This window comes from Lepus europaeus, chromosome 13, assembly GCF_033115175.1.
Source record: "Lepus europaeus isolate LE1 chromosome 13, mLepTim1.pri, whole genome shotgun sequence".
Taxonomy (NCBI): domain Eukaryota; kingdom Metazoa; phylum Chordata; class Mammalia; order Lagomorpha; family Leporidae; genus Lepus; species Lepus europaeus.
In genome coordinates, this window is record NC_084839.1 from 43593989 (window position 1) to 43613204 (window position 19216).

At 43.1% G+C, this 19216-nt stretch overlaps 1 protein-coding gene and 1 pseudogene across 1 annotated transcript in view; one reads left to right on the forward strand and one right to left on the reverse strand.

The window, feature by feature from the left end:
- Positions 1-19216, forward strand: part of MSH2 (mutS homolog 2) — an 81549-nt gene that overhangs the window by 28081 nt on the left and 34252 nt on the right. The window contains exon 7 of the mRNA XM_062209401.1: positions 4797-4996. Within this exon, the coding sequence (XP_062065385.1) occupies positions 4797-4996 (200 nt within the window). The remainder of the gene's footprint in view (positions 1-4796; positions 4997-19216) is intronic.
- Positions 18916-19015, reverse strand: LOC133773071 (U6 spliceosomal RNA; annotated as a pseudogene).

Genomic DNA, 19216 nt, shown 5'->3' on the forward strand with positions numbered 1-19216 from the left:
GCACCTGGGCCATCTTCCACTGCTTTCCCAGGTGCATGAGCAGGAAGCTGGATCAGAAGCAGAGCACCAGGATTTGAGCTGGCTCTCATGGGATGCTGGCATTGTAGGCAGTGGCTTAACCTACTGTCCCACAGTTCTGGCCCCTAAATCCTATATCTATAAATCCCAGCTATGTATACTATAGGTCAGTTAAACACAACCAAATTAAAGTTTCCCACTGCATAAGCATTCCTTGCTTTCTTATCAGTGTACTATTTCACTTTGTTTCTTTGTTTGCATGTCAATTGTTAACTCAGCACTGGCTGGAATGGAAATGTGCTCCCTTCTTTCACCAGATTGGTTGTTTGCAAGCATCTTCCTCTCTTGCCCATTATCTTGTTTTAATTTTTTGTCTTCCTCAGGCCTAGTATGGTAGCTGTTACTCACTGTATCAGATGATTGTTTCGGCTGTGTTAACCCAAGTGAGGAACAGATAGACAATCAAAAACTGGATGCAGTTCTTTAAGTATCAGACATGTTACCTACATGTATGTAGGTTGTCATGGAATTCGAGTCAACTGTTCTTATAATGAGATATCAGAAAGGACAGTTGTGATGGTAAAATAACCAAAAGCTTCTTAGCTAATTTTGTTGGAATTTTTGGGATTAACTGACCTTAAAAATTAACTTTGTATTCCAGTCATTTGCAGATTAATATTGCATGCAATTGTGCACAGCTGAGTAATTTTATAGAGTAGGATTGGCAGGTGTACTGTGTTATGCCAACAGTAATTTTGATAGTTCTAAAATTGCGATTTAGAAGTGAAATTGTCATGGAAACAGCAGAACAATCTTTTTTGTTCTTACTTCTTTTAGCCAGAAACATAAACTGATACTGTAATTATTTCTGAATTGGTACACTGAGTAGACTTTTGAAACTAGTGATTTATTAGGCTTTAAAATGATATCTGGACCAAAGACTAAGGAGGCTGTTTATACATTATTTTGTGCTGTGTTTTTAGAAGCTTTTTCACTGCTTATTTTTTCCTTTAGTTTTTATTTATTTTTTACTTATTTGAAAGTCCAAGAGAGGGAGACAGCTCCCATTCACTGGTTCACTCCTTCAATAACCACAACAATTAGATCGAGTCAGGCCAGAGCCATGCAGCTGGGAACTTACTCAGTCCAGGTCCTCATGTGAGTGACAGGGACCCAACTATTTGAGCCATCACCTGCTGCCACCTAGAATGTACATTATTAGGGAACTGGAATGATGGAGAGTGGAGCTGAGATATGAACTCGGACTTTTTTTTTTAAGACTTATTTGAAAGCGTTACAGAGAGAGGGGGAGAGACCAACATCTTCATCTGCTGGTTTCAACGGCCAGCACTGGGCCAGACTGGAGCCAGGAGCGTCTTCCTGGTCTCTCACTTGGGTGGCTAGGCCCAAGCATATGGGCCATGTTTTGTGCTTTTGCAAGCACATTAGCAGGGGACTAGATTGGAAGTGGAACTGGTACTCAAACTGGTGCCCTTGTGGGATGCTAGTCTTGCAGGCTGTGGTTTTACCCTGCTATTCACAACTCCAGCCCCATGTCACTCCCTCTTTGTGCCTTTCAAATAAATCTTAAAAAAAAGAAATATTCCCTATGAATTTTTATCATTTACCTGAGAATAGCCTAAGGATATGGGAGTTGCAGGGAAAGAAGAGAAAAAGGAAGATGAAGGGGTGCATGTTTGGCCTGACAGTTAAGACGCCAGTTAAAATGCCCACATCCCACATTGGAATGTCTGTATGTATGTGGTCTGTGATTCTGGCTCCTGACTCCAGCTTCCCAATAAAGCAGACTGTGTGAGCCAGCAGTGATGGCTCAAGAGCCGAGTCTCTTGTCACCCAGGTGAGAGACATGGATTGAATTCTGGGCTCCTGACTTCAGTGAACCGGCAGATAAAAGGTTTGCTGTGTTTGTATGTCTGCTTTAAAAAAAAAAATTAAACATTTATGTATTTGAAGGAGTTACACAGAGAAAGGAAGAGACAGAACTCCATCTGCTGGTTCACTCCCCAAATAGCCGCAGTGACAAGACTGGGACAGCCCAAAGCCAGGAGTCAGGAGGTGCTTCCTGGTTTCCCACTTGGGTGCAGGGGCCTAAGCCCTTGGGCCATTTTCTGCTGCTTTCTCAGGCACATTAGCAGAGAGTTGGATTGGAAATGGAACAGCTGGAACATGAACTGGTACCCATATGGGATGCCAGTGTCATACGCATTGGCTTTACCTGCTATGCCACAATGTCAGCCCCTCTGCTAAAAATTTTATTAAAAAATTTTTTCACAGAAATTAACTTTTTAAAAAATTTTAATAGTTTTTAAAGAGTTTTTAACAGTGTGATTTGTAGATACAATTCTCTCTCTCTCTCTCTCTCTCTCTCTCTCTCTTTCTTTCTTTCTACTTGAAAGGTAGAGTTACAGAGAGAAAGGTCTTCCTTCTGCTGGTTCACTCTCCAAATGGCCACAACTGTTGGAGTTGGGCCAATCCAAAGCCAGGAGCGAGAGTTTCTTCTGGGTCTCCCGCGAAGGTGCAGGGGCCCAAGCACTTGGGTCATCTTCTACTTTCCCAGGCCATAGCAGAGAGCTGGATCGGAAGAGGAGCAGCTAGGAATAGAACTGGCGCCCATATGGGATGCTGGCACTGCAGGTAGAGGCTTAGCCCACTATGCCACAGTGCTGGCCCCAGAAATAAACTTTTAATCACTTAAAAAAAAAACCCTGCATAATATATAATAAAAGTAGATATTTCCTGAAATCTGCTTTAATTATATGAGCCTATATGTGCTAGTTTTTTTTTTTTTAAAGATTTATTTATTTACTTGAAAGAGTTTCTCTGAGAGAGAAGGAAAGGCAGAGAGAGAGAGAGGTCTTCCATCCAATGGTTCACTTTCCAACTGACTGCAATGACTGCAGCAGTGCTGATCCAAAGCTAGGAGCCAGGAGCTTCTTCTGGGTCTCCCATGCAGGTGCAGGGGCCCAAGGACTTAGGCCATAGCAGAGAGCTGGATTGTAAGTGGAGCAGCCAGGACTTGAACTGGCACCCATATGGGATGTCAGTACTGCAGGCGGCGGCTTTACCCACTACACCACGCACCGGCCCCATATACTAGGTCTTCATGTAAAAACAGCACTTGCTGTGGGTTACAGTGGGAAGAAAATGAAAAGCCACTGATTTCCAATGAATTGCACAAACAGTATGAGCTACATGTTGTATAGTTGTTGAAACAAGCTGAGATTCATTTACTGACTTTGGGGAGCAATAAAATTATTTCAGTGTTTTAATTAAAAATTTTTGGCTTTGTGCTGTCAAGTTATTTTAGAAAGCATTCTGAAAATGTATAAGACCCTCTGATACAAGAAATAATTAAATTTGGTGACATTCTTGAACTGTAATTTTATCAAACATTACTGTTTGCATATACAATAATATATCAGAAACAGTGTCCCAGTAATGAATTTTTTTCTTTCATTGAAGAAATGTCATCTGAATAAAAATTAAACAAAATTTGTTGTGTTTTTGTATTGTGTAACACTGTTAGAGTGCACATTGATTTGACTGTTAATCCAGAAATGCTTGTCTTGGAATCTCACAGAGCTTTCCACCCTCGAAAGCATAGGCAGGGAACCTTTTTTCTGCTAAGAGCCGTTTGGATATTTACAACATCATTCAAAGGCCACACAGAATTATTAGCTTAAAAATCAGCCTGCTGTACATGTATTGAGTTTTGTGTCCTGCATGTGACTGACTCAGCAGGGCCAGACCAAATGATTTTATGGGTCATATAGACCAGGGGCCAGATGTTCTTTGTCCTTCTTCTAAAGAAAGTTAACATCAGGGCTAGCGCTGTGGTGCAGCGGGTAAAGCCGCTGCCTACAGTGCCGGCATCCCATATGGGTGCCAGTTCGAGTCTTGGCTGCCCCACTTCCGATCCAGCTCTCTGCTATGGCCTGGGAAAGCAGTAGAAGATGGCTCAAGTCCTTTCACCCATGCACCCGCATGGGAAGACCTGGAGGACGCTCCTGGCTTTAGATCAGCGCAGCTCAGGCCGTTGCCGTCAATTGGGGAGTGAACCAGCGGACGAAAGACCTCTCTCTTTCTCTCTGCCTCTCCTTCTCTCTCTCTGAAACTCTAACTTTTAAATAGATAAATAAATCTTTAAAAAAAAAAAAAAAAAGAAAGTTAACACCTCAGAACAGATTCAAGCCTCTTGCATATAATTTTTGAGCTTATTTAGTGGGGATTTACATGGGTACTTTAAAAAGTTTGTGAAAAATGCATGGATTTCAAAAATTGTTGCAGCAATGTAAGCTTTTTTTTTTTTTTTTTTTTTAAGATTTATTTATTTAGTTGAAAGGCACAGTTAACAGAGAAGCAGGGGCAGAGAGAGAGATATCTTTAATTCAGTGGTTCAATGGTTCACTCCCCAGATGGCCATAACACCCGAAGCTGTGCCCGTTTGGAGCCAGGAGCTTATTCCACATCTCCCACATTGCTGCAGGGGCCCAAGGACTTGGGCCATCTTCTACTGCTTTCCCAGGCCCCAGCAGAGAGCTGGATTGAAAGTGGAGCAGCCCGGGTTGAACCGGTGCCCATATGGGATGCCAGTACTGCAGGTGCTTTACCTGCTGTGCCACAGCTCTGGCCCCAGCGTCGTAAACTTTTAATTCCATTTTTCCATGAATATTTTGAAGTCCTTCATTGTATGTACTTGACAGATTTTAATGTTGTGTTAGAATACTTATAATTCATTCTAATGTAATTTATTTCAGGTTAAATTTAGTGGAAGCTTTTGTAGAGGATGCAGAATTGAGGCAGAGTTTACAAGAAGATTTACTTCGTCGATTCCCAGATCTTAATCGACTTGCCAAGAAATTTCAAAGACAAGCAGCAAACTTGCAAGATTGCTATAGGCTCTATCAGGGTATAAATCAACTCCCAAATGTTATACAGGCTCTGGAAAAATATGAAGGTAAAATATTATTTTGATTTTTCTTTCCCTTGATTTTTACAGTATATTTGGTAAATATATTAGTGCTAGTGACTTCCTCTTACAACACATTGTTTTTATAGTAGGTTTTTATTGCCCTAGGCTTCATGGCAAAACCCAAGAATCTTGAGACAAGTTAGAATTTTGGTTTTTAGAAGTGAATGCTAGGGTAACTGAGTTGATGAGTAATAGGCATATTGCATTAATAGTGGCACTTAAATAGGGTTTAATTGCTAAGGAAGACCTAGGACCCCTCATGACAATGCTTACGTATCTAAAATCGATTATGGGAGAAGATAGGTTTCAGCAGCAGCATAAGGGAGGGATGTGCATTGTAGCCAAAAGACTGTCATAGTCCATTTCCAGAGAGTTCAGATGCAAGTTCCAGTTGTCCTTCCTTTGTGAAGTCTGTGGTGGGGTGCACTTCCTCTTCCAGATCAAGATGTGTGTTCAGAACACCTTGGAAGCAGGAAGCCCAAAATGTAGTCTTGACTGGACTCTTGATATTTTTTGCTGGTCAAGTGGGCATGTTACTGTTTGATAACTAGCCTAGACAACAGAGCCCTCTTGGCATGGGGTTGGAGCTCACTGAGACTAGGCATTAATCACAGTAAAAAATGGTGACAGGCTGAACACACCAACCTGAATATCTTTGGACCCATGATTGCAAAATAGCATTTTTTAATCAGGATGTTTGCTGCTTTGACCAAGGATCCTTGCCATGAGGGAATCTTGAACAGCAGATTAGTATCAGACCTGATGGAATTAACCCTCACAATGCACTTAGGAGATGAAGTAAAAACTGAGCGTCTTATTGCTCTAAGAACTGATGTCAAAGTGAAATTATTAGAATAAAATGAGCAGTCACATAGTTGATTAATAAAATATTAAGTAAAATCAGTTTGCTTGACAAGCTTGGTTTTAAACTTTAATATGTTTCTACAACAATTTTAGCAACTATATTATGTCTAATATGTAAAGCATTTTGATTTTTACATCTGGAAGCATTAAAACATACCTTTTAATATTATGAGAAAGCTCTGTTCTCTTGAAAACACTTAAAAAACTTCAACTTTATAATGACAGGATACAAAATAAGTATGAACTCAAATCTTATAATTTTTCCCTTTGCCTACCAAATGTAAAAGGTAGCTAAGTGCTTTTCTTCTTAAAGAACTTGTGTTAGAAAAAGTATTTTCATTCTAGTCATGGTTCCTCATTAGTCTTGTTAGATTTAAGAGCTCTTTCATTTATTTCTACCAAAGTGAAATAAGATATTAGATTACTTTTTATTTGAAAGGCAGAGTCTCTCTCACACACACACATACAGAGAGAGAGAGAGAGAGAGAATAAGCGAGGGAGAGATCTTATGTCTGCGGGTTGACTCCCCAAATGCCCTCAATAGCTGGGAATGGGGCAGGGCAAAGCCAGGAACTCCATCTAGGTTTCTCATTTGGATGGCAGAGACCTGTGTACTTGGGCCATTATCTGCTGCCTTCCCAAGCACAGTAGCAGGAAGCTGGATTGGAAGCAGAGTAGCTAGGTCTTGAACCAGCACTGTAATATGGGATGTGGGCATCCCAAACAAAGTCCTAACCTACTGCACTGGAACACCTGCCCCAGAAAATAGAACTTTAAATTTCTGTTTCCACTTTGTTTAGCTATGACATAGGCAATCATTTATCAATCACGTGCCTTGTTTTTCCCATTCTATAAATAAATGTCTTCTGTTAGTTTTTTCTGACTTCATATCCTTGGTCAGGTTTCAATAGAATCAAGTGGAAACATATGTGATTGACAAGTATGAGAGAGAGAATCAGGACTTGATTATGGAGATGTGCTTTTTAAGCAGTTCATTCTCAACCGCCATCAGCTATTTTGAAACTTTTCTTACACATACACATCTGTTCCTGAGAAAGTACTGGCCTTAGGAATCCCCTCCCCCCCTTTTTTAAGATTTATTTATTTTGAAATTCAGTGTTAGAGACTGAGAAAGAGATCTTCCATCCACAGGTTCACTCCCCAGGTGGTCACAATGACCAGCACTGGCTAGACTGAAGCCAGGAGCCGGAGCTTTTTCTGGGTCTCTCATGTGGGTAGCAGGGTCTCGAATACTTGGGCTTTCTTTCGCTGCTTTAGTAGTAGGCCATTAGTAGGGAGCTGGGTTGGAAGTGGAGCTGCCAGGATATAAACCTGCACCCATGTGGGATGTCAGCACCTGCTGTGCCACAACACTGGCCCCAGGAACTCCCTTAATTTCTTGTCCTAATGTCCCTTATCTCCCATTTCTCTTAATCTTGCTACTGCTCTTTACTACCAAGTATTTTTAAATGTTCACATCTATACTATTTTAAAGATTGGTTTATCTTGAAAGGCAGAGTAACACACGCACAGAGAAGAAACTTCCTTCTGCTGGTTCACTCCCCAAATGCCTCCAATAGCCAGGGTAGGGCCAGGCTGAAGCCAGGAACAAGGAACTCCATCTAGTTCTCCCACTGGGTGGCAGGGGCGATAGCAGTTGGGCCATCCTGTTGGCTTTCCCACATGCGTTAGCAGGGAGCTGGATTGGCAGTGGAGCAGCTGGGATTTGAACCAGCACCCGTGTGGGATTTAAGTGCTGCAGACAGTGGCTCAACCCTCTGCACCACAGCGCTGGCCCTAAATTTTTATATTCTAATTTTGTTTTTAAAATTTTGGAAGGCAGAGAGAGATTCCTCCACTAGTTCGCTACCCAAATGTCGGCACAGCCAGGGCTGGGCCAGGAGCAGGAACTTGCAGCCTCCCAGGGCATGCATCAGCAGGAAGCTATAATCAGAAGCAGAAATTGGAATCTAAACCCACACACTGCAATGTGGGATGTGGCTGTCCCAAGCAATATCCCAACTGCTGTGCCAAATTCTTGTCTCCATTTTTATTTATTTGAGAGACAGACACAGAGAAAGAGATCAAGACCTTGCATCAGATACTTGAAATGGCTGGGACTGGTTTAGGCCAAAGGCAGGAGCCAGGAACACAGTCCTGGCCTCCTGTGTGAGTGGCAGAGACCCAATTATTTGATGCATCACTGCTGCCTCTCAGGATCTGCATTAGCCAGAACTGGGGCCAGGAGCCAGAGCAGAGTATGGAGCCTGTGTACTCCACATAGAATGCGGGCATCTTACCTCGGGGCTATTGCCTGCCTGAGTGTGACAATCCTGATCTTCCTGAATCTCCTCTCTTCATAAGATTGTGTTAAACATTTCTGTGTTCCTGGTTGTCTTATTTTATGGATTATTCCTCTCTAGACTTAATATTTGTCTTCCCCTTGAGAATTCCCTGTCTCCCTTCTGGACCTGTTTCAATGAATACCAGGGAATTTAATGCTGGGATTCTTTTTAATGAATAAATTTATTTGAAAGGCAGAGAGAGATAGAGGAAGATCTGTGTGGTAGTTCACTCCCTAGATACCCGTAACAACCTGGTGATACTGGCCAAAACCAGGAGCCCAGATCTCAATCAAGGTCTCCCGTGTGGGTGTCAGGAACCTAAGTGCTTGAGCTACACCTGCTGCCTCCCAAGGTACGTATTATAGATTCAGAGCCAAGACTTGAACCCAGATACCCTGATATAGGATGTGGGTATCCCAAGTGGTGAATTTCTTTTAAAGGCTTATTTTACTTATTTGAAAGTCATAGAGAGAAGTAGAGCCAGAGAGAGAGAGAGAAAGGTCTTCCACCTGCTGGTTCACTCCCCAAATAACCGCAACGGCCAGAGCTGAGCCTATCTAAAGCCAGGAGCCAGGAGATTCTTCCAGGTCTCCCAAGCGGGTGCAGGGGCCCAAGAACTTGGGCCATCTTCCACTGCTTTCCCAGCAGAGAGCTGGATCAGAAGAGGTGCAGGCCGGTGCCGTGGCTCAATAGGCTAATCCTCCACCTTGCGGCACCGGCACACTGGGTTCTAGTCCTGGTCGGGGCGCCGGATTCTGTCCTGGTTTCTCCTCTTCCAGGCCAGCTCTCTGCTGTGGCCTGAGAGTGCAGTGGAGGATGGCCCAAGTGCTTGGGCCCTGCACCCCATGGGAGACTAGGAGAAGCACCTGGCTCCTGCCGGCTGCGGCGGCCATTGGAGGGTGAACCAACAGCAAAGGAAGACCTTTCTCTCTGTCTCTCTCTCTCACTGTCCACTCGCCTGTCAAAAAAAAAAAAAAAAAAAAAAAAGAAGAAGAAGAAGAAGAAGAAGAAGTGGAACAGCCGGGTCTTGAACCGGTACCCATATGGGTTGCCGGTGCTGCAGGCTATGGCTTTAACCTGCTGCACCACAGCGCCAGCCCCAGTGATGGATTAACTGCTGCAACAAATGCCTACCCCAAAGATGGGATTCTTGAGTGAGTTACTAGAAACTTGCCAAAATTTTATGAAAAATTTTGTGTATATATTTTTTGGGAAAAAGTTATGTTTCTATATTTAAAAAAGATTTATTTGTTTATTCGAAAGGCAGAGTTAGAGAGAGAGAATCTTCCATCTACCCGTTCACTCGTCAAATGGCTTCAATAGCCAAGGCTGGGCCAGGCCAAAGCCAGGATCCAAAAGCTTCCTCCAGGTCTCCCACATGGGTGGCAGTTGTCCAGGGACTTTGGCTATCTTCTGATGCTTTCCCAGGTGCATTAGCAGGGAGCTGGATCAGAAGTGGAGCAGCCAGGATTCAAACTGGCACCTGCAGGGGATGCTGGAGCTGCAAGCTGTGGCTTGACCTGCTGCACCACAACACCAGCCCCAGGATGTATTTTCTAACTTTGAACAGATCCGGTAGTTCCTTGTTATTGCTGGGATACATTCTAAGACCAACAGTGCATTACTTAACCCTGTGTGAGGGTCTTCAAAAACTTCATGGAAAATGTGCATTGTCTTTTAATCCATTTTCCATGTATGTACTTTTTATAGTACCTTTATATACATTGTGGTTTTTTCCCATAAATATATACTTTTGATAGCATTTTATAAATTAGGCACAGTAGGAGATTAATAATAAAGTAGAATATAACAATGCATATAATAAAATAGCCATCTGATAAGAATGTGGTCTTTCATATTGTCCTTTTGGACTATACTTAACCTTCCTGTGATGGTGTAAGGTGACACAGTGCCCATATACTGAGATGAATGATGTACGTTTTGTGACATCATTAGGTCATTACTGACCTTGTGCTGACACATCTGCTCTGGTAACTCTGGATCATAGAGCCCCCACAATGCTGGTAGTTGAGAATCCTCAGTAGTTATTTTTGCCAAAACTTGTAGAAGAATATTGTAATCAGAAGTTGCTGTGTCTTTTTTTCTTAATTCATCTGTGTTACTGTGAAAGTTAAAATCCATGGTGATTTTTAATGCAGCATTCTATCTGAGAATCATATTCCATAATTTGAAACTCTTCACTGTGTTCTATGTTGCTGGTTCTGCCCATTTCTTGGTTTTTGTAGAGGCCCTAACAAGTTCTTCCAGTTCCTCATTGTTAACACTTACTGATGGTTTTGTGTGTTTGCTTCGTCAAGCGTGTCAGCAGTTCCTTCTTCACCAACTCAACTTGCTGCATGGTTGATTTTCCTGACTTCTCCATTGATCTCAGAGAATTCTTTGAAGTCATCCATAACTTCATACATTGTTCTTCCAGCAGCCATTTGCAGTTTCTGTTTTTAATTCACTCACTGTACCTTTGATGACTGTGACTGCATCAGCAGCATTGAATGATTTTCAGCAGTGCTTTATGTCCAGATTAGGGTCTGCATCAGTTGTTATTGGATGCAATCAAATACCAAGTGGTTGCATGTGACCAGAATGACCTAGTCAGGGGGCTGACCTAGTAAGGTTGTATTGGGAATTAAAAATACAAGCTCAGTATTTTCATTTTTCATAGCAGAAATTTAGGATAGCCAGGTACATTGTTATAATAACATTTTAAATTCCAACACTTCCTCTTGTTAGAATTCTTATGCTTTGGATTAAGCATTGGTATAACCATTCCATGAATAAGATGGCTTTCACTAATTTTTTTTTAAAGATTTATATATTTATTTGAAAGGCAGAGTTATAGAGAGGCAGAGGCACAGAGAGAGAGAGAGAGAGAGAGGTCTTCCATCCACTGGTTCACTCCCCAGATGGCCAATCCGAAGCCAGGAGCTTCTTCTGGGTCTCCCACTTGGGTACAGGGGCCCAAGGACCTGGGCCGTCTTCCACTGCTTTTCCAGACCACAGCAGAGAGCTGGATTGGAAGTTGAGCAGCCAGGACTGGAACCAGTGCCCATATGGGATGCCGGCACTGCAGTCAGCAGCTTTAACTGCTGTGCCATAGCGCTGGCCCCATGTTTTCTGATTATATTGCCGAATCATAAGCAGATAATTTTGTACTGTTTTAAGAGCAGATGTGTTGGGGCCAGCGCCGTGGCTCACTTGATTAATCCTCTGCCTGCGGCACCAGCACCCCATGTGGTTGCCAGGTTCTAGTCCCGGTTGTTCCTCTTCCAGTCCAGCTCTCTCTGTGGCCTGGGAAGGCAGTGGAGGATGGCCCAAGTGCTTGGGCGCCTGCACCGGCGTGGGAGACCTGGAAGAAGCACCTGGTTCCTGGCTTGGGATCAGTGTAGCTCTAGCCGTGGCAGCCATTTGTGGGGGTGAACCAACAGAAGGAAGACTTTTCTCTCTGTCTCTCACTGTCTAACTCTGTCAAATAAATAAAAAAATAAATAAAAAGGAGTATCCTTTAAAAAAAAATAGCAGGTGTGTTGTTCATTCTGTACACTGTGCTTTTATCGTACACCATGCAGCAATGCTACACAGTTCCAGAGTTATTCCATCTTCCTATATTTTATGTCCTGGGGCTTCATTTGAACTTTTATGAACGTAGCTTCTATTGGATATGTTCCAGAAAAGCCCAGTTTCATTGCAGTGTCAATCTTGGCTTTGGAGTGTATCCTTTCACCTTAATCAACTTCTTCAATACTGTCATAAATGTGGCAGCAGCTTCTTTATTGGCATATGTGGCCTCCCGTAATTTTACAGTTTTTCAGTCCAAACCTATTTCTGGATCTGTGTAACCATCCCACACTTGAAGTAAATGGCTTGGTATCCCTTGATTCAGGCAGATCCTTTGCTGGTCTTCATGCAGGCTCAGTACTGCCTGCTGCAGCGTGTCACGGCCATCCAGTGTCTTTACTGTTCGTGTTTTCCACCCACAGATTTGATACCATTTTCATCTTCACCAGGCAGTGACCATGCTTTTTTGCAGTTTGATGTAAGACAGCAAAACTAGCACAGATTTCCTTTCCCTTCTCTACAATTCACAGATGGAAGACTCATTCTTACTTAATCCTCGCAACCTCAGGATGATTTGTTTTTCTTATTAAATCAAGTACTTTATTACTTAAAGAAAGCCTTTTATTGTTTCTCTCTGGCATATTTGAATGCCGGCATCACTTTCCTTGTGGTTTGGGGCCATTATTAAGTAAAATAATCACTGAGCGTGGTGTCACAGAAGTCGATCAGGTGGATATTGTGAATAGTGTGTGTGTGCTAGACAAAGGGATGATTGCAGTCCCAAGCAGAAAGGAATGAGACAGTATGACATTTCCTGATGCTGCTGGAAGTAATGCGCAATCTAAAATGAATTGCTCATTTCTATAATTTCTATTTAGTATTTTCAGACCACCGTTGAATGTAGATTAAAAAAATAATGGAAAGTGAAACCATAGATAAGGCAGGGATTTACTGTATTCCAAAGCATATTCCCCCTTCTCCCCCGCCAATAAGAGTGAGAATGTGCTCTGCGCATTCCTTGGGTGATCTTTCTGCTTGGGGTAACTATGGAAGTTAGGCATTGGAGTGGAGTGTGGTTTGGTTCTTTCTCTCAACCTTTCTGCATGTGCATGGCCCAATAGAAGGTGGGGGTCAGCATTGTGTTGCCACTTATGATGCCAGCATCCCACATGTGCGCTGGGCTTGAGCCCCGGCTGCTTCACTTCTCATTCTGCTCCCTGCTAATGTACCTGGGAAAGCAGCGGAAGATGGTCTGAGAGATTGGACCCCTGGATGGAATTTCAGGCTCCTGGCTTCAATCTGCCTGTTGCAGCCATTGGGGAGTGAATCAGTGAATGGAAGATTTCTCTGTCTCTCCCTCTCCCTGTAACTGTCTTCTAATAAATAAATACATCTTTAAAAAAAAAACTAAATCATGCTTAAAGTTTTTTAAAAAATATTAGTATGTATCTTCTGACATTTCATTTTTTAAAAGATTTTATTTTATTTATTTGAGGGTCAGAGTTACAGAGGGAGAGATGGAGAGAAAGGTCTTCCATCCACTGGTTTACTCCCCAAGTGGCCACAACAGCCTGAGCTGGGCTGATCTGAAGCCAGGAGCTTATTCCTGGTCCCCCATGTGGGTGCGGGGGCCCAACCACTTAGGCCATCTTCCGCTTTCCTAAGCCAGAAGCAGAGAGCTGGATCAGAGTAGGAGCCTCTGGGCCTTTAACTGGTGCCCATATAGAATGCAGGCACTGCGGGCGGAGGCTTAGCCCACTGTGCCAACATCTTGTAATTTTATCTTTTGATGTGGCTCATGCTATTTTAAGTTATTCCAGAAAAAGCCTTAAGTAATATAAATTCACAAACAGTAGGGGGCAGCAACAGTTTAAAAAACATTTGTGTTGTGATTAAAATTCTCTAAGTCTTCTTTCTCATCTAAGAAACAGCTATTTGAAAAGATACACTTGTCCTCTTATTCCTCAGATATTTTAAAAATCAAAATTCTGGTATAAAATCTAAATTAACAGTGCTATACATCTTTGGTAAATTTGTGATTGTACTTGAAACGGCTTCTCCAGGTATCTAAATTATTTTGGTTTTTTATGAATTTTGTAACAGCTGTCATAATGAGATATGTAAGCTCACTTTTTTCATTTATCCAGTTAGTCACCAGATTCTGTCTAGTATACACCTTCAGTACCCCATATTTGCTATATTCCCTCCCCTCATTGAACCTGTGATGGTCTTTGTTAGTGCATCTAACAAATTAGTTGATATTAATTGCTTCCTGTAACCTACAAAAGAAAGTTCATTTCTTCACGTGCCTGGCCTCTGTCTCGCTATTGAGCTGGCCTGCACTCCTCATGTGTGCCCTGTGCCTCAGCACGGTACTCCCAGTCTCCACGTAGGCTGTGCCCTTTAAGCTTTTGTGCATGTTTTCCTCTGCCTTAAAAGTCCTTTACTCTCTCTGCATGGGGAGGCAGCCTGTCATGTTTCCCCCATTTGACAATAAACCTTTTCCCTTTAAAAAAAAAAAAAAAAAGTCCTTTACTACCTTGTCTGTGTGACAGACCCGTACTGAGCTTTGCAAGATTGAGCTCAGTTGTCACCGTTCTGTTCTCATGCACAGTGGGAGGTTTCTTTATCTAGTTTTCATAGCACTTGGTGCTTGTCTGGATTGCTTTTTTAATTTTTATTATATTCATTTGAAAGGCAGAGTGACACAGAGAGAGGCATTGATCTTCCATCTGCTCTTTTACTTCTCCAGTGGCCACAAATGGCCAGGCTGAATGTAGGATCCTGGGAGTCTATCCAGAGCTCCCATATAGGCCAGGGCCCATGTACTTAGGCCATGTTCCACTGCTTTCACAGGTGCATTCCAGAGAGCTAGATGGGAATTGATGCAGCCAGGACTCCCTGCTGTACCACAAACTGACCTCTTTGTGTGTGTTTGTGTTTATTTTCATCCACTTGAAAAGCAGAGAGGGAGAGAGCAAGCCAGCGCTTCCATGTGCTGGTTCACTCCTTAAAGGCCTGCAACATCCAGATCTGGGTCTCTTCACCTGGATGGCAGGAGCCCGAGTAATCGGGCCAGCACTTGGTGCTTCCCACGTGCATTAACAGAAAGCTGGGTTGCAGGTGTGGTGGGTTCATCAGGCACTTTGATGTGGAATGTGGGTGTCCCAGGTGGTATAACCTGCTGCACCGTAGTGCCTGCCCCGACACTTCACATTTGATGCATTTAAGAAGCTAACGGTTATTTCCCAGTGTGATCATTGAAATCCGTAAGTTTTCTCTCTTTTCTCTCCCTCCCCTCTCCCCCTCCCTCTCTATCTCTCCTCCCCTTTCCCTCCTCCCCCTTCCTTTCCGTCTCCTGACCTCTGTCTCTGTCTCTCACTCGCTTTCTCCTTCCTCGCCCCTTCCCTCTGGTCTGCTGGGTTTTCTCCAGTAAACCCTTTCCCTTACTCCAGTGTCTGGTGTGTTTTGAGGGGGCCTTACAGTGTTTAACAGGAGGTGATACTGGAATGAACAAAGCCCTCACCAACCAGGCAGTCAGCCAATTGATGCTACAGGGATATAGTCAGCTCCCCACCCAGGAGACAGCGGCTTGAGACATCGCCCCATGCTGGCAGAGAGTACCTCATTGCCCCATGTCAGCAGGAAGTAGCTCTAAAGGCAGATCATCATCCCTCCACCCCTCCTGGACTCTTGCTTTATATAAAAAACAAAAGAGGGGAATGTTAGTAAAATGGCGCAGTCTATGTGGCACCATCTATGCCTCACTCGCCATCTTAGGTCCTGGCCCTCAGGCTTTGGTCCTGAGCCCATGGCCCAACCACCGCTGTCAGCTCCACCCCCACCTTCATGGGATACACTGCTCCTACTTCCCTGCCTGCCCCCCAGCAAAGGTTTAACAGGACCTGTTCCTGAACACGTTTGTCTCTCTTGATTTCTCTCTTACTCTCTTGCCCTCTCCCCACCCCAGCCTGTCAGGCTTCCCCCACCCAACAATAAAACTTTCCTTTAAAAAAAAAAATCCTTAAGTTTTGTGTTTATTGAAGCTGATGACCAGTGACTGATTGCTTCATTAGACTTTCCTTCCTTCCTTCATAAAATCATTCATTCAGCGAAGAATTTCAGATTGCCGACTTTGTCAAACATTGATCTAAGTGATAGAATGGTGGCTATGACAGATGAGGTCTCTGTTTTGTGGAATTTCTGTAATTCTTAGGAAAAGAGTGCAAGTTGATGCCACCTGACACGGGGCACCAAAATGTTAGGAAAAGAGGCGCAGAACAGAGAGAAGGCAGGTTACAAATCTACAGCCAGACTGAATTTATTCAGAGAAAATAAATCCGCAGAGATGACCAACTGCCTGCCTGCACGTTGATGGAACACGTGTTAGGAGGCCCAGTGGTGGGTGACCAACTGCTGGTGTGCACAGACTGGACATGCAGTAGAGGGCCAAGATCCCAGCAGGCTGGGCCTTATTTTGTCTTTGGAGGCCTAGGGATGGGGATGGGGATGGGGGTGAGGTAGGGGTAGGGACAGCAGGTGGAAGTAGATTCCTCCATATTGGTATTTCAAGTGGCGCTGGGCCTTGAACCTGAGGAAGAATGTGTGGTGAGAGGAGGGTGGAGAGGGTGAGGACAATAGGGTGTGAGATCGAATTGACATTCAGGGGCAAGGAATAAAGTCTAATATTATCTCTCTTTTGGGCCATGAGCGAGAATGGCTGAGGCTCATGTCTTTGTTCCATCAGTAACAGTGGGAGGAGATAGATAATTAGGAAGCAAATGAGCAAGATTTTCAAATATGTAATAAGTATAAAACAGTGATGTGATGAAGTGACTGAGCAGGGCACCATGGAGACATTGGCAACTCTAGGGTTCAGTACAAATTCCAACTAGGGCAGAAATTCAGGATGCTAAGTGACAGCTTGAAGGCTAGGGAGCAGGTTGCTCAGAAGGTTTATCGATTCCGAGAAGAGCTGGGGCAAAGTAAGCCCATGTATTTGAGGTTGTGTTGAGGGTGATATAGGTTTTGAAGTTGTTCATATTTCTGTAGTAATACCATAAGTGTTGTTGGAAAACCTTCAAAGTTGTATGATAGAAAAATAACAACCTATGGAAAAAAGGGTTGAGGCAGACCTTAAATACATGAAAATTTTTAAACCATTACTAACAAAATCACTGACAAACTTTAATACAAACAGTTACCTCAGTTGAGTCTGTGCCCAGCACCATCCCCAGGCAGTTTTTGTAGCCTGAGAATTTGAGCCTCTTGTTGCTACCTTTGAGCTGCGGGTCCCTGAGGGGTTTTGGCTCAAATAATAATCAGCTGCATCAAAATGAAAACTGAACCAGGCTGAAGAATTCACTCCCCCTCCCAACCCACACTTTGGCAAATATTTGTGTATCCTTCATTTATACTCAACTTTTCCACAGATAATATAGGGGGAAACAGAGTGGCCAACTACTGTGCTAAGACTTACTCTAGTTATGTGAGAGCTTGCTCTTGATTGTTTCAAATTATGAATAGGAGACCATATGAACCAAAACCATGGCCTCTGATTTGCTGCTGTAATTCCCCTGTTCACCAGTGAGCTATTTGAAATAACCAGACATTGAAGCACAACAGACACTATGTGGGCTAAGTGTTGTTTGTAGTCTAAATAGTGTTTCACACATATCTACTATTTCCTAAATATGTGTAGATGCTGTTGTGATTAATAATAAAGCATGAATTTCTAAAGCAGTTTTGCTGACTTGGTAGCTTCTCATCTTTTTCTCAATTAAGAGCTACTGAAATTTCAGGGAAAAATAGGAACATTTGGAGTGAAATGTGGAGTACTATGTAACACATATAGAATTCTAAACAAATCTATCAGAGATCAGAAAAAAAAAACCCTTGTGATTTGCCAATAGAAATGCATAGTATTTCTTGTTGAGTTTCTGTGAACTATCACACAGTTTGTGTACAGTTATTTCATTTATTCATCTTCTGAATATATATATATATATATATGTTTAAAAGATCTTACTTATTTGAGAGGTAGAGTTACCGACAGAGAAAGGGAGAGACAGAGAGATAGGTCTTCCACCTACGGGTTCACCCCCCAAATGGCTGCAACAGCAGGAGCCGAGCCGATCAGAAGCCAGGAGCTTCCTCCGAGTCTCCTACATGGGTGCAGGGACCCAAGCACTAGGGCATCTTCTACCACTTTCCAGGCCATAGCAGAGAGTTATGTGGAACAGCTGGGAAGCTGAGATGAGAACTGGTGCCCCTGAGTAGCTATTTTTTTTTTTAAAGATTTATTTATTTATTTGAAAGAGTTACGGGGACAGGGGTGGGTCTTCCATATGCCGGTTCACTCCCCAGTTGACCGCAATGGCCGGAGCTGCGCCGATCCGAAGCCAGGAGCCAGGAGCTTCTTCCAGGTCTCCCATGTGGGTGCAGGGGCCGAAGGACTTGGGCCATCTTCCACTGCTGCTTTCCCAGGCCACAGCAGAGAGCTGGATCGGAAGTGGGGCAGCCGGGTCTTGAACTGGCGCGTCAGGCCAGGGCATCAACCCACTGTGCCACAGTGCCAGTCCCCTGAGTAGCTAATGTTAATACTTCATCATCATACAGATATGGACAAGGGGGTTCAGAGTAAACATGTGCAAGCTGACAAAGCCAGTAGGTAGCAGAACTGGAATTAACACCTGGCATCTGGATCTCTGCTGCCTTTTTTTTTTTTTTTTTTAATTTATTTGAAAGGCAAAGTTACAGAAAGAGGAAGAAAGAGATACATTCTATCCATTGGTTCACTCCCCAAATGGCTACAATTGCCAGGGCTGGGCTTGGCTGAAGCCAGGAGCCAGCAGCTCCATCTGGGTCTCCCACCTGGATGGCAGGATCCCTTGGAATTAGGCCAGCACCTGCTGCCTCCCAGAAGGGAGCTTGATCAAAAGTGAAGTTGCCTGTACTCCATGTATGGGATGCTGGTGTCACAGGCAGCCGCTGAACCCACTGCACCACAACACCAACCCCCTCTGTTTCACATTACATACTGTTGCTTCACTTACTACTCCTTACATCATTTCCCTGGGATGTATGAGTACACTTAAGTAGCTATCTAACAAAACAACAACAACAAAAATGGAACACCTGATGAATTTGTGTGTCATCCTTGCAAAGGGTCTGCTAATCTTCTCTGTATCATTCCAGTTTTAGTATTTTTAACCACTGTTTTTGGAACATTACACTATAATATAAATTAAGAATATAAGAAGTTAGGTCTTATTTTAATGGTTTTGGCTTTGTGTTATTAAATCTACAAGAAGTGAATTTGCGATTTTCATTTAGTTGTAATTTTAAAGTAATATTTTTGTATCTTTAGTACTTTTGAAGGTTTCAGACTAGCAGTGAAGGCAGTGTTTTTATTAGTGGGAGG